The 14849-nt window shown below is 28.3% G+C and overlaps 3 protein-coding genes across 5 annotated transcripts in view; 1 reads left to right on the top strand and 2 right to left on the bottom strand.

Moving 5' to 3' along the window:
• The window catches only part of LOC122270320 (vacuolar protein sorting-associated protein 4), a 123845-nt gene extending 120060 nt beyond the window's left edge, over window positions 1-3785 (top strand). For both annotated transcript variants that reach the window (XM_087166897.1, XM_087166895.1), the window contains exons 12-13: window positions 829-943; window positions 3227-3785. In XM_087166897.1, the coding sequence (XP_087023023.1) occupies window positions 829-930 (102 nt within the window). In that variant the 3' untranslated portion in view covers window positions 931-943; window positions 3227-3785. The remainder of the gene's footprint in view (window positions 1-828; window positions 944-3226) is intronic.
• Window positions 3786-4889: 1104 nt separating this feature from the next.
• LOC107456830 (uncharacterized) overlaps window positions 4890-14849 on the bottom strand; it is an 82523-nt gene continuing 72563 nt past the window's right edge. For both annotated transcript variants that reach the window (XM_087166881.1, XM_016074793.5), the window contains exons 6-8: window positions 12494-12558; window positions 9054-9248; window positions 4890-5465 (exon numbers count right to left, since the gene is read on the bottom strand). In XM_087166881.1, the coding sequence (XP_087023007.1) occupies window positions 5259-5465; window positions 9054-9248; window positions 12494-12558 (467 nt within the window). In that variant the 3' untranslated portion in view covers window positions 4890-5258. The remainder of the gene's footprint in view (window positions 5466-9053; window positions 9249-12493; window positions 12559-14849) is intronic.
• Window positions 11243-12197, bottom strand: LOC147816522 (uncharacterized; the record flags this gene model as incomplete). Its single annotated transcript, XM_087154598.1, has 3 exons — window positions 11243-11530; window positions 11585-11587; window positions 11632-12197. Coding segments are annotated over 3 exons (750 nt in total), but the record flags the coding sequence as incomplete, so codon positions are not given.

Below are 14849 nucleotides of genomic sequence, written 5' to 3'. Positions count from 1 at the left end.
CCCTGGTTTAGAAGATCAAACACTGAACTTTACAAAGCATATAAAGAACGTGATGTCATTAAATTTGTCAAAATTCATAGGATTAAATGGGCAGGCCACATTATGAGAATGGAGCATAGCAGGACAACCAAAAAAGTTTTTAGTGCCAGACCAACAGGTACTAGAAAAAGAAAGGACGACCAAACCTAAGATTTTTAGACTGCCTTGAAATGGACCTACAAGTTTTAAGGATTATAAACTGGAGAACCTTGGCTAAGGGAAGAATGTATTGGCATAGGTTTGTTGAGAAGGCCAAGGCCCATCCTGGACTGTCGTGCCAATGAAAAGAGAAGAATTATAAAACAAAGCATTGTTGTTACTATTAATTTAATCGTCATTAAATGATTTGATTTATTCCTTTTGCACCTACTCAATTCAATCTCATATAAATAAAACATAAATAAATGATAGTTATACTATACTAAAAGTAGTTTAATAAATTCATAACAAATTAGTGATTTTTAAGCTCTGAAATATGACTTAGAAACTCATTAATGCATTCCGATAAATATTTACAAATGCATTCTTATAAATATATACAAAATATAAAAAAGGTATCTAATAGCAGTCATTTGAAAAATTTTATCACTTATCTTTACATTGTTTTAAAAAGTTAGCAATTTTAGACCAAGTGTATAAAAAGGGTTAATTCTTTATAACATTTCTTCAAATCTTAATAAAATAAATTAATTTATTTTTTTATTTTTAGGTACTTAAATCAATGAATCTTTTCATTGTTTTAAGCAAGCACTGAGACACTCATGTACATAACATTTTATTTTGTTCCAGGCGGACATGAAAAAATCACTGTCACAGGCTAAACCTACAGTAAATGAGACCGATCTAATCAAGCTAAAACAGTTTATGGATGATTTTGGTCAAGAGGGCTAAAAAGAAAATGAGGGTAACTATCAGAATTTTATTAATTAACTGAAAAGAAGCGTGATGGCTTGGGATAGAGGTTCACCTACCTATTAGGTAAACCGTGTACGAATCCCAACGGTTTCCGGCTTGCACCGACCACAGCATATATTCTCAGTGTTAGATGGATCATAAGTTAAAAGTCCCCTTGCTGTCAGGCTAACTGTGGGAGATTTTTGTGGTTTTCTCTCCATGTAACTCAAAGCGGGTTAGTTCCATCAAAAAATCCTCCGTGAAGGTAAATTTCTCCCAATATTTTATCCAGGAGTTCCTAGGTCAACTGAATTGGGTCAGCTCTTCAGCGATGGTTACATAATTTAAAATAAAATAAAAATGTTCATCTTCAGCAGGTTAAATGGCAAGGATAGTTAAACAAATGATTTAATCCTAAAGAGATTATGATATACTAAAGAGATAAATATACAGTTAAAGATAAAACATTTGAATGGCAAAAAATTAAAAAAGAAAAATAATGATTTCCAGAGGTCTTTCTCTCCATGTATCACAAATAGAAGTTAGTTCCATCTAAAAAAATCCTCCACGGAGACAAATTTCTCCCAATATTGGATCCAGGAGTTAACTCGTTTTTTGGATTGGGTTCAAATTTACAAGACTGCTGAGTTGAACATTAATAGTCGTAAATCAAAAAAATTGTGTCGGCTGTTCAACGAGTTATAAAAAAATTGACTAAAAAATTTTTTATCTTCATTTCACTCTTTTAGAAGCATGCAACTTTAGTTTAAATCAGCTTTTGTTCTATCTTTTATAATTATGCATGGTAATATACAACTGAAAATGTTTATTGTAACTTCTTTTGATAATTCTGTAATAGCTTATATCTATTTCAATCCCAAATTACAATATCTTTTAGCATGTTGCTACGAAGGTTTTAAATATTTTGAGCTCTTTAAAAAAAGAGTAATACTTATTATGTTTTTAAAAACAGTGTATCTTTTATGTTTTTAAAAACATCTTTCATGTTTATACAGTCATGTGATTTTTGGAAGAAGGAATCCTCTAGCATTTTTTTTTCGATGTGTAAGTTTTATTTTTTAATACTTAATTCTTTTTGTATATTGAAGGTAAATTAAATTTAAAGCGGGAAAAAATTTTTATCTAATAAAATTTTTCTCATCAACATACAAAAGAAATTCAAAATTTGTGAAATCCACAGTGATAAAACTACCTGTATTTACAACTAAATCTCAGAAATCAGACGCTCTTCTAAAGAGGTTGCTGGTAAGTGTGATATAAATAGCTTGTGAACGAGATTTTGCATGAGTAATGAAATTTAAATGTTGGATTAGTGGAACTCTGAGGAAATTTTGACGGAATATGAATTATTGATTCCCAGAAGTTCATGAATTTATGCAATTCTGCGAAGAATCACATTCCTGCATATATCAATGCATTAATTATTTAAGCACAATATGTTAACTCTTATACACAATAGAGAAAAAACATGCTGCAATTTCTTGAATTTTAGAATATTTTGAGCAAATTTTATTGAAAAACCGAATATTTCATCTTAAGTTGAATAATGAAATATCAATTAATAATGCTCTTAAAAATTATCCAGCTGTTTGTGTAACTGTGAAAAGTTGATCGTGATAATGTCTCTGTTTGGCTCTCTATTGCTAAAAATTTATTTTGTTTAAAAATTTGTGTGTTAATAAAATTAGGTTTGGTGATGTTAAATTTTAAAATTAGCTAATCCTAAAATATTTATTTGTAGTAAGTAATGCTGTCTTTCAAAAGTGTGTAAATATATTGTAAAATCAAAAAACGTATGGTTTAATACAAATACAATAAATTTAAAATTGCAATAATTGAACATCAGTTCCTTTTTAAAAAATAATATGGTAAATTTCAAGCTTTAATAAAATAATTTTCTAATAAATAAAATGAGTATCAAATATGTCGTCTAGTTGCAATATCTGCCAATTGCATTTTTGGGGGGAGGGAAGGAGTTTAGTGTGTGAACATACTATTTAAATTTTCATAGCTGCTGTTTTTTTCCGCTCCAAAAACCATAGTTTTTTCAACCAAAAACCATAGTCCATTTTATAACCATAGTTGGTCATTATGTAAAAATAATCAACAAGAATATAAAAGAAATAAAGAAAAACCGTAGAATACTCCCTCTAGATAACAAATTAAGCAAACTAAAAATTATGTTAATTAATTAACTTGCAATGTATGACTATTATGCTTTCATTTATTAGAAAACTAAAATAAAAGCTAATATATATATTTTTTTAAATAGGGCCTTTATAAATTTACTAATGTAAATTTGAAGCATGATGACGTCCATGAAATGTAAAGCACTTAGTTTAATCCTACACCTTCACAGGAAATATTATATATTCTTCTTAGAGAAAAAATATATGTAAAAATTCCTCTTGCTGACAATTTACATTTTGCTCTTGTAGATATTGCTCTAATGTTATTATTTTAACAAGTTTAATTTGCTTTACTTTTATTGTATAAAGACTGTACTCTTATTCTCCCGAGAAGTAAGGAATCACAGGTTTACTGAAAAATTGCAAATAAGTCTATTTTAAAAAGTTAATGTGCCTGTAATATCATCAGCTACTGTATCTGTACAATTCGTTACATCCTTAAAATTAAAGGTTATATGTGGGTATATTTGTATCTTGTCATAATTGGTTAATTTATCCTTGAAGGTAAATAATTGGATTGTGATTTTATTTTCAAATTTATTGTATGCATATTAATACAATCTAAATGTAAGCTGAATAAATCTTTTTTTTTTCATTATTTTGCCTTGTTATGTGACAATAAAATATATATTTGTAATTGTTTTTTTACTGGTGTATTTGATGAACAAATTTTTAAAGAAACAGTATTATTCTATCATTACCCAATTTCATTTGAAATAATTTCATCATTTCTCATTCATTGTATTATCAAGAAAAAAATATTAAAATGCAAAAATACAATGGAGCTTGTATAAAGAGAGTGTTTTTAAAGGCACAGACTTGTTATTTCATTAACTTAACAAAGCTATGCCTCTGAGAGAGACAAGACAACCCTTTGTAAACAACCAATATACAGCTTTCTTGTTCTTTTTTTTTTTATTTACCTAGCATTAAAATGTACAGGCAACAAGTGCAAGACACAACAACTGAATTACAGTGTGGCTAAAATGGGATAATGACCAGATAGGATACTGTACATTACAATTGATTCAGTAGCAATTCCTGTAAGCTAGAGCTTTAAACATGTCTTAAACAACTGATTCAAACATAAAAGCAGTGCACTGAAGTGATCGAGTCACATTACAAACAAAGTTGGTGGTATGTTCTTATTTTTGGGGTAAAAACCAATTCAACAAAATTTTCATAAGGTAGAAGGAGAATAAGGCAAAAAAACTTCAAGCTTCTAAATTATGTTTAAAAAATTGTTTGAACAAACAGTTGTTTTTAATGGGGTTTTTTATTAATACAGGATGTGATTATTTTGAAAATCTAATGACGATAGTTCTTTAGATTATCACTCTTATTAATTTATTCACAGAATAGAGGATGGTCACTCGAAACGTTTCACTGTACCTTTTTTTTTCTGTTCTGTTACTTTCATCCTCGTTGATACAGTGGACTGTAATTTGAACGTGGGTTGATCAAAATGACTAACTGCTGCGGAATTTCCTACTCACACCAATGTTAAAATTTGATCTTTGAATTCAAAATTTATGCCACAATTTTATTATATTGAAAGTCTAATACTTTAGAAATCTGAAAATTTTACCAGCCCCTAAAACTTGCTGAAATCATTTTTCTGACAATTAATTTTGAAATTTAAGAATTTAAAAAGTATGTGTGTAGAAGTAAGCCAATTAAGTGTACTGATAAATAATTTTGATAGTTTAATTTTAAAAAAAGTCTCACTACAAATATAAGCAAGCATACATTAAAAAAACATTTTATTAGATGTGACAAAAAAAGGCACTTACACACATTCAATATTTACAGTTGTGATTACATTCTAACATTTTTACATAAAATAAAAGGACAAAAATTCTCACTAGCCATTATTGGACATACAATGTTTCTAAACGAAATGGCTCCAGTTTTCTGAATATACATATACATACATTACTACTTAATGGCTATTCATATTGAAACTTAAAAAAAAAAAATTACATTTATGTGGGGGGAAAAAGCAATTTAAAACAACTAATTATTAAAACATGTCCTTTTTTTACATTGCATGCAACAGTTCATTCAAGATACAGTAACTTTGGCATCATATACAAACAAAAATGGAATTTTAATTTATAGCTTTGTATCTTGGACACGTGGTGCATCTTTGTCTTCTCCCAGGGGCACATCAGTGAAGGGTACCAACCACCCCTCATTATCATCCAAACTACACACTTTATTTCCATTCATAACTTTTTCTTTTAATTCATCTTGTAATATAACAACAGCAGGATTCAAATCCAATCCCATCGCTTCTTGCATATTTCTGTGCAATTTAGTCTATGAAAATAATAACTTTTATCAGTTCTTATAAAATTTGCTTTCATTAAGTCATTTTTAAAATAAAATAAGCTCCGTTGTTAAACTATCTAGCACAGATCAATGTGTGCACAACATACAGCTCTTATTTATAAAAAAGCATTAAAATTATGAAAGAAATTCCATTTCGCAATTGGAGAGGACACAAAATAAATAAAATGATATCTTTAGTAAATAATTCTAATTGTATGAATTATTTGCATTCTATGCATTATACTTCAAAAATTCATTTATTTAAGAAAAAAAAAGAGTTTGTAGCCAACTTACATATTTAATTATCATCTTATAAATCATTTGAATTTAGTACCACAATATAGTACTATATTTGAATTTATTAGGTTCAAAAAAATACTAGGCTACTGTAGTAAAATTACAAATCAATAGAAAATTGAGGTCTAGTACAATTTTCTTATGATTTGTAATTTTCTTTTAAACTTATATGTAATTAAATACTGAATAATAGAACAGGTGGACACAGAGTTAACAGTTTAACACTACGTTTTCATGGTATATACAAAGAATCAAAATTAAAAAAACTGTTGTAACTTCCTTCTGACCATTTTGTGGATTATCCATGATTGTCATACCTCCCAATAGCAAAGAAAGATCAGGATTTTATCATAAACTGTAAATTTTGCTTAGCTGTAGAATAATATGTTTTGAGTAAGAAAATTACCTCAGCATTATGTTATGAATATTTAAATGCCAAAAATTATTGTAAATAAACCAAGCAAAATACATATTTTTAGAATTTTAATTGTTAAATAATTTGGTTGAATATTATTTATATTTCAAAGTTATGATAATTTTTTAGTTTTATTTGAAATCCTATATTACTTGCGCTTAATAGACATTCAGGAATCAATACAGGTTCATTTTAACTTGAGAGTATTTTATGAAGAAACTTTCAATAAAATCCTTCTGGGAAAATGAATATGTTCACAAGGATAAGTTCAAGAATCTTATCTTCACAAAAACTGAACTCTTTTATGCAGCAATTTGACAAAAAAGTCATATGCTGACAATAAACTGTTATATTTCATAAGGAAATGTTCACCATTAAAGAAATTAATTTTACGCAACATATAAATTATTGTTGTCAAATTATTGATAATACATATTTATTCGCTTTTTTAAACTTAAATTCTTGTTTAATCACTTTCAAATTCACTTTTTCAAAATTCATCTTCATTTTTTTTTTAAATTAAAATATTTTTGGGGCAATTCTGTAATTATACTTTATTTCCCCCACAAAGATAAGGTTGCATACAAATTTGAATCTGTAAGCAATAATTGCTCTGAGGCATTTTTCTTCCATTTTAGATTAAACATAAGATAAACATTAGATTGTTGACTTAAAAAAATTATTATTATGCTTATAAGAAAAGAAGATTATTCACCATTATAAATTTTAAGAATCATTATGTTCTTTCCTGTATCAATGTCTTTTTAAGGTAATTTTGTTCTTCTTTAAAAACTTGTTTCTGCCCAGTCTAATAAAGTATAGTAAAAGCAAGTTTTTTCCCCCTCCTACAATCTAATTTTTTATATGTATAAGCTAGAGCCAAAAAATGGATAATCCACAAAGCTTGTAAACGAACTTTTTGAATAAATAAGCCAAAATTGTGACAGTAAAATAGCCACTGTGATTGGTTCTAACCAGGATTGGGTTTTTTCCATCAAAAACTGGTTTTTGACATGACAGTGGTAAAAACCATGTTTTTACCGGTAAAAACGTCAAAAACCTACTGTTTTCTTTCATTTATGGCATATAGCGGACAATATATTATTTTCACATAATTGCCTTTATAAATGAATGCTGTAAATGACTACCAGTCTAGTTCCAAGGAAGCCTGTCATTGAGGATAATGATAACAAAAGGCTATTGCAATGTTGCAAGAAAACTCTAAAAGGATTTCCCAGGCTTTTTCATGTCTCATTTCTGTGTAAAATATTGAAAGCAAAATTGATAGGAAAAGTTTATTTTATGAGGCTTTCTTTTTATATGTACATGTGTTTCTCAAAGCAAGATTTTATGAATGAAAGTAATCAATCTTGACATTCTTCAGTAATGTAATATGCCAAACAAAATGATGCTTGGAAATGTTGAAAATTTTGTTTAGTACATATCCTAATATTTTACTTCAAATTGTATGTTTCAATGTAATCATGTTGGGAAAATGCAAGAATCTGTTCTTAAATATCTTTTAACAACTTTTTTTTCTAATTTTATTGCCCGAAAATGAATTAATTTTAAATTATAAACAGTTAAAAACTCAAATAAAAATACAGTTTTACCAAAACTATGGGTTTTTGACATGACGGTAAAAACCGTTATGTGTCAAAAGCTTGCCAACCCTGGTTCTCACATAACGTTAAACCTTTTAACATATGAAGTTTTTGTGGAAAAACTTCCCTAGCAGTAGTGAACTAAGGTAGACATTTTGATAACTAAGGATTTTTATAAAAAACATTTCCAGAACTTAGGAACATGATTATTTGTCTCTTTGACTGTTTATATATCTGCTCAAATTATTAGAAATGAAGTGTTAGATGAGATGGTTCTAACTTATCAAAATATTAATAAATTATTAAATATTTTCTAACTACATAAATCAGGGATGCACAGCCATTTTCAAGCAATGGGCCACAAAAATTGCAAAGTAAAGTGTTGGGTGTCCAACATTAACATAATGCTGTAATAACAAAAATGCTGTCAATATTTAAAATTCTGTTTGAAAGCAATATGACTGAGTTACATGTGCAATTAATTTTTTTCTTCTCGTGTGCAGATAATTAAAATAATGAATTTAAAGAAATATACTAATCAGATTAGAAAGCAAATTATGGTAAATTTATAGGCATACAACGAAAAAGGTTTAAATTTACATTTATCCCAAAAATGTTAATTTTCACTATTATTCAGAAAAATAAAATTAGTTACTAAAACAGTATCAGATAAATGTGATAACTGTTTGTTGATAGAATTTTGAAATATTTATTTATCCTATCCACTTGCAAAATTTTCTTCTCTTTTAGTTTATTTGTATAAATTCATAAGTAATTACATTTCTCAACCAACTCTGAACACAATGTTTGAAAACAACTATAATAATGAGAAATGGATACATTCTAATACTATTTTAAATAAAGCTAACTAAATAAGTAGCTTTCTGTTTCGGAGCATAGCTGCAAAAAAAAATTTTTTATTTTCTTTGATACTTTTACTTATATTTTAAACAGTTCAGGCACCAAGTTGGACTTTAGGTTGTGCATCCTTGACAGAAGTATAGGTGTAAGACATTAGTATAGGAGGGTATGTAATGTTAACTTTTTCAACTTTTCCTGCATAATATGCAAAAATACTGTTATTCATTATAAACTATTTCATTCGATTTGTGTCACTAAGAAAAAATATACCTCCTTATTCATAAGATTTGAAATAAGTATTTACACTTTTTTCATATTTCAAAATTTTCTGGAAATAAAACTATGGAAAAGCCTTCATTGTTTTCAAATATATGCTAGCCTTTTCAATGAAATACTCACATTAGTTAAATTATGGGCGGAATAACGTGTTTTTCTTCTGTAGTATATCACAACACAAACTAAAAGAATAATCAACACAAGAGCAGCCAAACAGGTAGCAGCAACTATAGTACCATACTTTTCTATGATTACTGTTAGGAAATCATATTTCTCTGGTAGAAGTCCATGGTAGAAATATGTCGCATTAGCATTCACCTACAAAATAATATACATTTTTAGACAAACCATTGAAAATTAAAATAAAAATATGCTTTAATTTTAAAGCGAGAGTAAATTAGAAGTATAAAGTTAAAAACAACCACATAACGTTGGAATAAAAACACACATTTTATATATACCAGAATAATATAAATTTTCAAACAAATTATTGAAATTATTTTGAAGATTGAAAGAAAAAATAAATAAAAGCATGCTTTAATTTTAGCAAGTGTAAATTAGAAGTATAAAATTACTATATTAAGTTGGAATAATATACATAATTGCAATAATATACATCAGACAAATTCGAGAAATGACTTTGAAGGTATAAAAATAAAAGCATGATTATTTATAGTCATAAAAGCATGTTTATTTAAGCTAGTCATGTCAAGTTAAAAACTACCACTTAAAATTGTAACATAATCATAGGCATAGCGTGAAAGAAATTTTTAAGGGGGTACATGCTATTTTTTTTTACTTCTTAGAATATATATTTTTAAAAAAATGCACAGAAATTTTTTTATAAATGTCTACATAAGTAATTTTCTGCATTCAACAGAGTTAATAACTAGTGCATTAGCAACAATTAAAAACTTTCGTGGGACATGACAGATTCTGTAATGAATTCATGGCATATATTGTAAAACCATGGTAAGTCTGAATTTGATGCCTAATTTTCCTAAATTTAAAAAAAAAAAATAAATAAATAAATCATGACTCAAACAAAACTATTAAATTAAAAATATTTACTAAAAATTTATTTTTACATCGAAGTATCTTTGGATAACGAATTTTATAATAGTGTGCAATTTTTCATTTCGCTTAAAAAGTTCTCGAGATATGGCAAAATACACAAAATGTAAAATTAACATTAAGGGGTTCAAACTATGAATTGCTTTCGTGGCCAAATTATGTGGACCGTATTTCTCAGATTGCATCTACAGGTTTGCCACAGAAAAAAATGAACAAAATAGTTGCCAAAAACTGAAAAATAGTGGCTTAGATAAGAACAAAATATTTTCAATAATAAGACTAAAATTTTTTTAAACGACTTGTCATATACCACGATTCATTTAGTCCCGTTGGAGGCAAAATTAAACACTTTTAATTAATTGGTAGAATCCATTCAAAAAAATACTTTTTCTAAAAAATTTTCCCTTTTATCATTAATGATTGATTTACCAAATAATATAGATACATAAATTCGAAATTCACGCATCAAAATACCATAATAAAAATTTGGTTTTTTAAAATAAGGCAGAATTTTGAAAGACATCAAGAAACAAACTTGACTTACCAGGGTTCTTGCTCAATTATTTCAAAAAAAAATTAGGACTTTTTTAGGACTAAGAAAAAAAAATTAGCACTTGATGTAAAGTAAAAATAACATACTTAATCTATACATGATATTAAAAATGTACAAATAAAGTGTTTAACGATTCATGAAGTAAAAATTACATAATTAATCTATACATGATGCAAATTGCAGCTTAATTTTGTCACAATATTTTTCCTCAATTTTCTTTTTTTGACTTAAGTAATTTAATATGTTTCTCATTTTTAGAACACACTTGCTTTTGTTTTCTGACATTAATTTTGGATTGATGCAAGCAACATTTCTTGCAACAGAATAGTTTATTGGACATTTCTCCAGTAAAGTTTCTAACATTTTGGTGATAAACTTTCTGCAATCTTTCTTTATATTCATATGATCTCGGTCAGAAATAACGTTTGAGGCCAACAGCTGCTTTAAAATTTGGTCACCTTTGAAACCTACACTGATTTTTGTCAGAGAGACATAATTCTTTTCATCACAAAAATTAAAATGGCACAGTTTCTCCAGAGAATTTAAGTTTGCTGCTTCCCGAATGTTATATAATTGCACACTATGTCATACCAAATCCTGGATATCCGCAGCAAAAAATGGTAAAAGTGGCCGATCTGCTTGATACAGTTTCAAAAATGGTGAAACTAGCTCCGACACATTTAAGAAAAAGTTCAGCTTAACAAGAATTAATTTGTCTTTTATTGCTTCTTGTAAAGTTTAAAAGGATTTACATTTCACTTTTCTAAACTTGTCAACATTTTTCACATAAGATTACAGATCATTCCAAAGCAATATTGCTCTTTCAGCTGCAGGTGCATTTTCCAGCCAACGGTGGTCACAAAATCTTAGAGGAAATTTGTTCTCAGTTGATTGATTAATAAAATCTTCTTTTCTTGTGGGTGAATCTTTAAAAAGGATGGAACCAATCTCAGGATGGAACCAATGAGCCATTCTGTTTCAGATTCACCTTTGTAGAATGCATTATTTAAAATATGAAGCCCACAACTTCCTATTGCATTGCATTGAACACCATGTTCTTTTAACAAATCTTCTCAAATATTATTATAAAACTTCCAATTGACAGCAGGACCGTCCATAGAAATCTGCAATAATTTCTTCAGGTCTACATTTTTGACTGATGAATAAAAGCAGGGTAAAAGGTCATCTGCTGCAGAATGGCCCAGAAAAGCTGATGTTAAGTATCGCGTCTCTACAATGTTCTTATCTGGGTTCCAAAAGTGGATATGTATATCCAACTGCTTCTGCTGTGTCGCTTTGTTCAAAGACTCATCAAAAAGCAATGAATAAAACTTGGCATTATCAATGCACTTCAGAAGTAGCATGCTAAAATGAGGTGCAAGTCCAAAATGACAGAGATATGCACACTTAGATTCATTGCAGACGAAATGACGTGCTATTGAACTGTCTGGAAACATTGTACTAAATAATTTTCCAGTGTCTTTGGAAGAATTGTAGGAGTAGTAGCTTTCTACAACTTTTAAAGCCCATAAAATCTCAGAAGAAAGAACTTCTTTCCCCAAAGCCCAAGAATCTTCTAAAAAGATGGAGGCAGCAGAAGAGCCGAAGGCAACAGAATTTAAGGATTTAGGGAAACCGATTTAAAGAATCCGACCGCTCAAAAAATTTTTCAAGGCGCCAAAATAAAAAATATTTAGCACTTTTTTAGCACTCAGAAGAAATTTTAGCACTTTTTAGGCCCTAAAAAAGTTGGGAAAAAATTTTAGCACTTTTTTAAGACATTTTAGGACAGCAAGAACCCTGCTTACAATGCAATCTGTGCAAATTGGACACATTGAAAAGTGATTATTCAAATTTGCAATTCAAAATTTTCAACAACACCAAAAATACTAAAAAAATATTAAATGAAAATATTTCTAATAGTATTATCACTTACTAAAGACAATAACTCTTCTGACTTGGTTCTTAATGAAGAGAGCAAAAAGTAGGCAGGCAGTGTTTCTGATAGAAGAAAAATATATTTATTTCTTTTTGTAAAGGCATTTATTTTCAATCATAAAATAAAAAAAGAACACTGTTATAAATATTAATGAGATATGGTAAAAATATTATTTTACTGACAAAACACAAATCAACTGTCACGTTTTTGAAAAAACTACAGGATGGAGAGAATTTTTTATAGTGAAAAAAAATAATAATTTGGTCTCTATGTAAGGGACTGTCCACAAATTTCACACTTGAAGGAGAGGGAGGGGTTCTGAAAATGTGACAAGGGGAGAAAAAATATGACATTCAGTACACATTATGATTACAATAAAATCATGAGATAAAATAGTATATTATTTATTTCTACATGTTTTTCATTGAAATAAATAGACCTATGTTGTTGTTGTTAATTTACGTTGCACTAGAGAAGCACAATGGGCTATTGGCGACGGTCTGGGAAACATCCCTGAGGATGATCCGAAGACAAGCCATCACAATTTTGATCCTCTGCAGAGGATATTAATAAATAAATAGACATGCGTAATCATTATTAGTGTTATGGTCATAAATGTCAATAAAAAATATATTTGAAATTCAATATATAAAAATCTTGTTCCTGAACCGTTAGTATGCTTATGTAATAATGTGACAAGGAAGGTGAGAAAAGAAACTTTACCAGATATAGAATGTGTTCCAAAAACTTTTTGGAATTCAGACCACAGTATTGTGTTTCAAGATCAAAGAAAGGAATAAAGTCTTTCCCCGCCAATTTATTTTAATTAAGATGCACAAAGGCAAATTAAGCTGGCTTTTGTTGATCTCATTGAACAGTGGAAAAAAATATTAGCTTAAAATGTATAATGTGCAAAAAAATTTTCTTTAAATTTTTTTTTAAATGATTCTTAAAATTTGACATCTGGATAACAACACTTATTTAGAATTTTTAGAAGGATTTCCAAAATTTAAAATTGGTTTGTATAAAATTTATATTATAATTACAAAAGACCTTATTTATTAATATCAGGGAGCGAAACTTTCACTTGCCTACATGCCATTGACGATCAAATATATAAATTAAACTATGTACCCTTAGATTATACTTAGGGCTGCAGGTCTATCTCAGTGTAAATTTCTGCGAAATTGTCCTCTTTTTTTTCTAAAATCCGCGAATTTCTCAATATGTTTTGATCTGAGCGAATTTTTTTTTTTCATTTTTAATTATTATTTTTATTTAACAGAATTTTTTACTTTCTTGAAGCCTTAAATTGAACATGTAAAATTTATCAGATATTTAGGGGAGTGAATCAATAGCAAAATGACAAGAAAATAGTTTAGAGATACAAGATAATCACAATCTTGTCAAGTGAGGTTGTTTTTTTACACTTAGAAAGGGTAATAGACTGATAGGAATACTTTACTGAAGTCAGTAAGAGTACGAAAGAAATTGGAATCATAAAAGAAGGAAAATGTTATAAATCAAATCTTTGACAGAAAAATTGTAATACAGGATATTCCACTGGGCAATTAAATTTCTACTGCCTTTCTACATATCCAGACAATTTTCCTGGCGGCTTTTTGTGATTTCTTAAATGGGGATCAGTTTCTTAGAGGGAAATAAGGCTTTTGTAACTAGTAGTTTGAATGTAGAATGTTTGAGTTTTCACAGCAACTACTTCTTACAAAACAACGGTCAAGGAATTGCGTGCTGATGAAGGAAAATTGACCGAGTTTTGGAAATCAAAGACCAAACGCTCTATAAAAGGGGTCATTCGATGTTTGTCAGTGCCTAAAAACAGCATGGACACAGAAAGATCGTTTTCTAAGTATACAAATGTACCAAATGATGAAAGACAAAGCATAAATGAGAATAATCTGACAATGTACAATACTTTGTACCAAAATTCTGTTCATTTAAATAAAAATATTAACATTGCTTGAAATTAAAAGAAATACTTTTGTTGTGTATTTTTTAAGCTTTTTCATTATTTGCATCATTTATATAGTAAATTTTTTTATAATTAGAATTTTCTTATGTTACGAATTTCTGTCTTTTGCATCAATTATATAGTAAATTTTTTTATGTTTAGAATCTGCGTAATTTTCAAAATTTCCCATGAATTTTGGATCTTTTTTCCCGCAACAAACTTGCAGCCCTAATTATAGTTCCTCAAAGCACAGAAATGTTGGCATAGTATTCGGAAATATTGAAAACTTAAGACAAACTCCTTTTGATTTAATATAATTATTATTACATTTATTCTATAGTTTTTACATTCTTTTCATTATGATTTTGGTCGCCATAAAGG

The sequence above is a fragment of the Parasteatoda tepidariorum genome, chromosome 1 (genome assembly GCF_982258835.1).
Source record: "Parasteatoda tepidariorum strain Cologne lab strain chromosome 1, Ptep-v5.0, whole genome shotgun sequence".
NCBI classification, from domain to species: Eukaryota; Metazoa; Arthropoda; class Arachnida; order Araneae; family Theridiidae; genus Parasteatoda; species Parasteatoda tepidariorum.
This window is presented reverse-complemented; position numbering and strand designations above follow the sequence as displayed.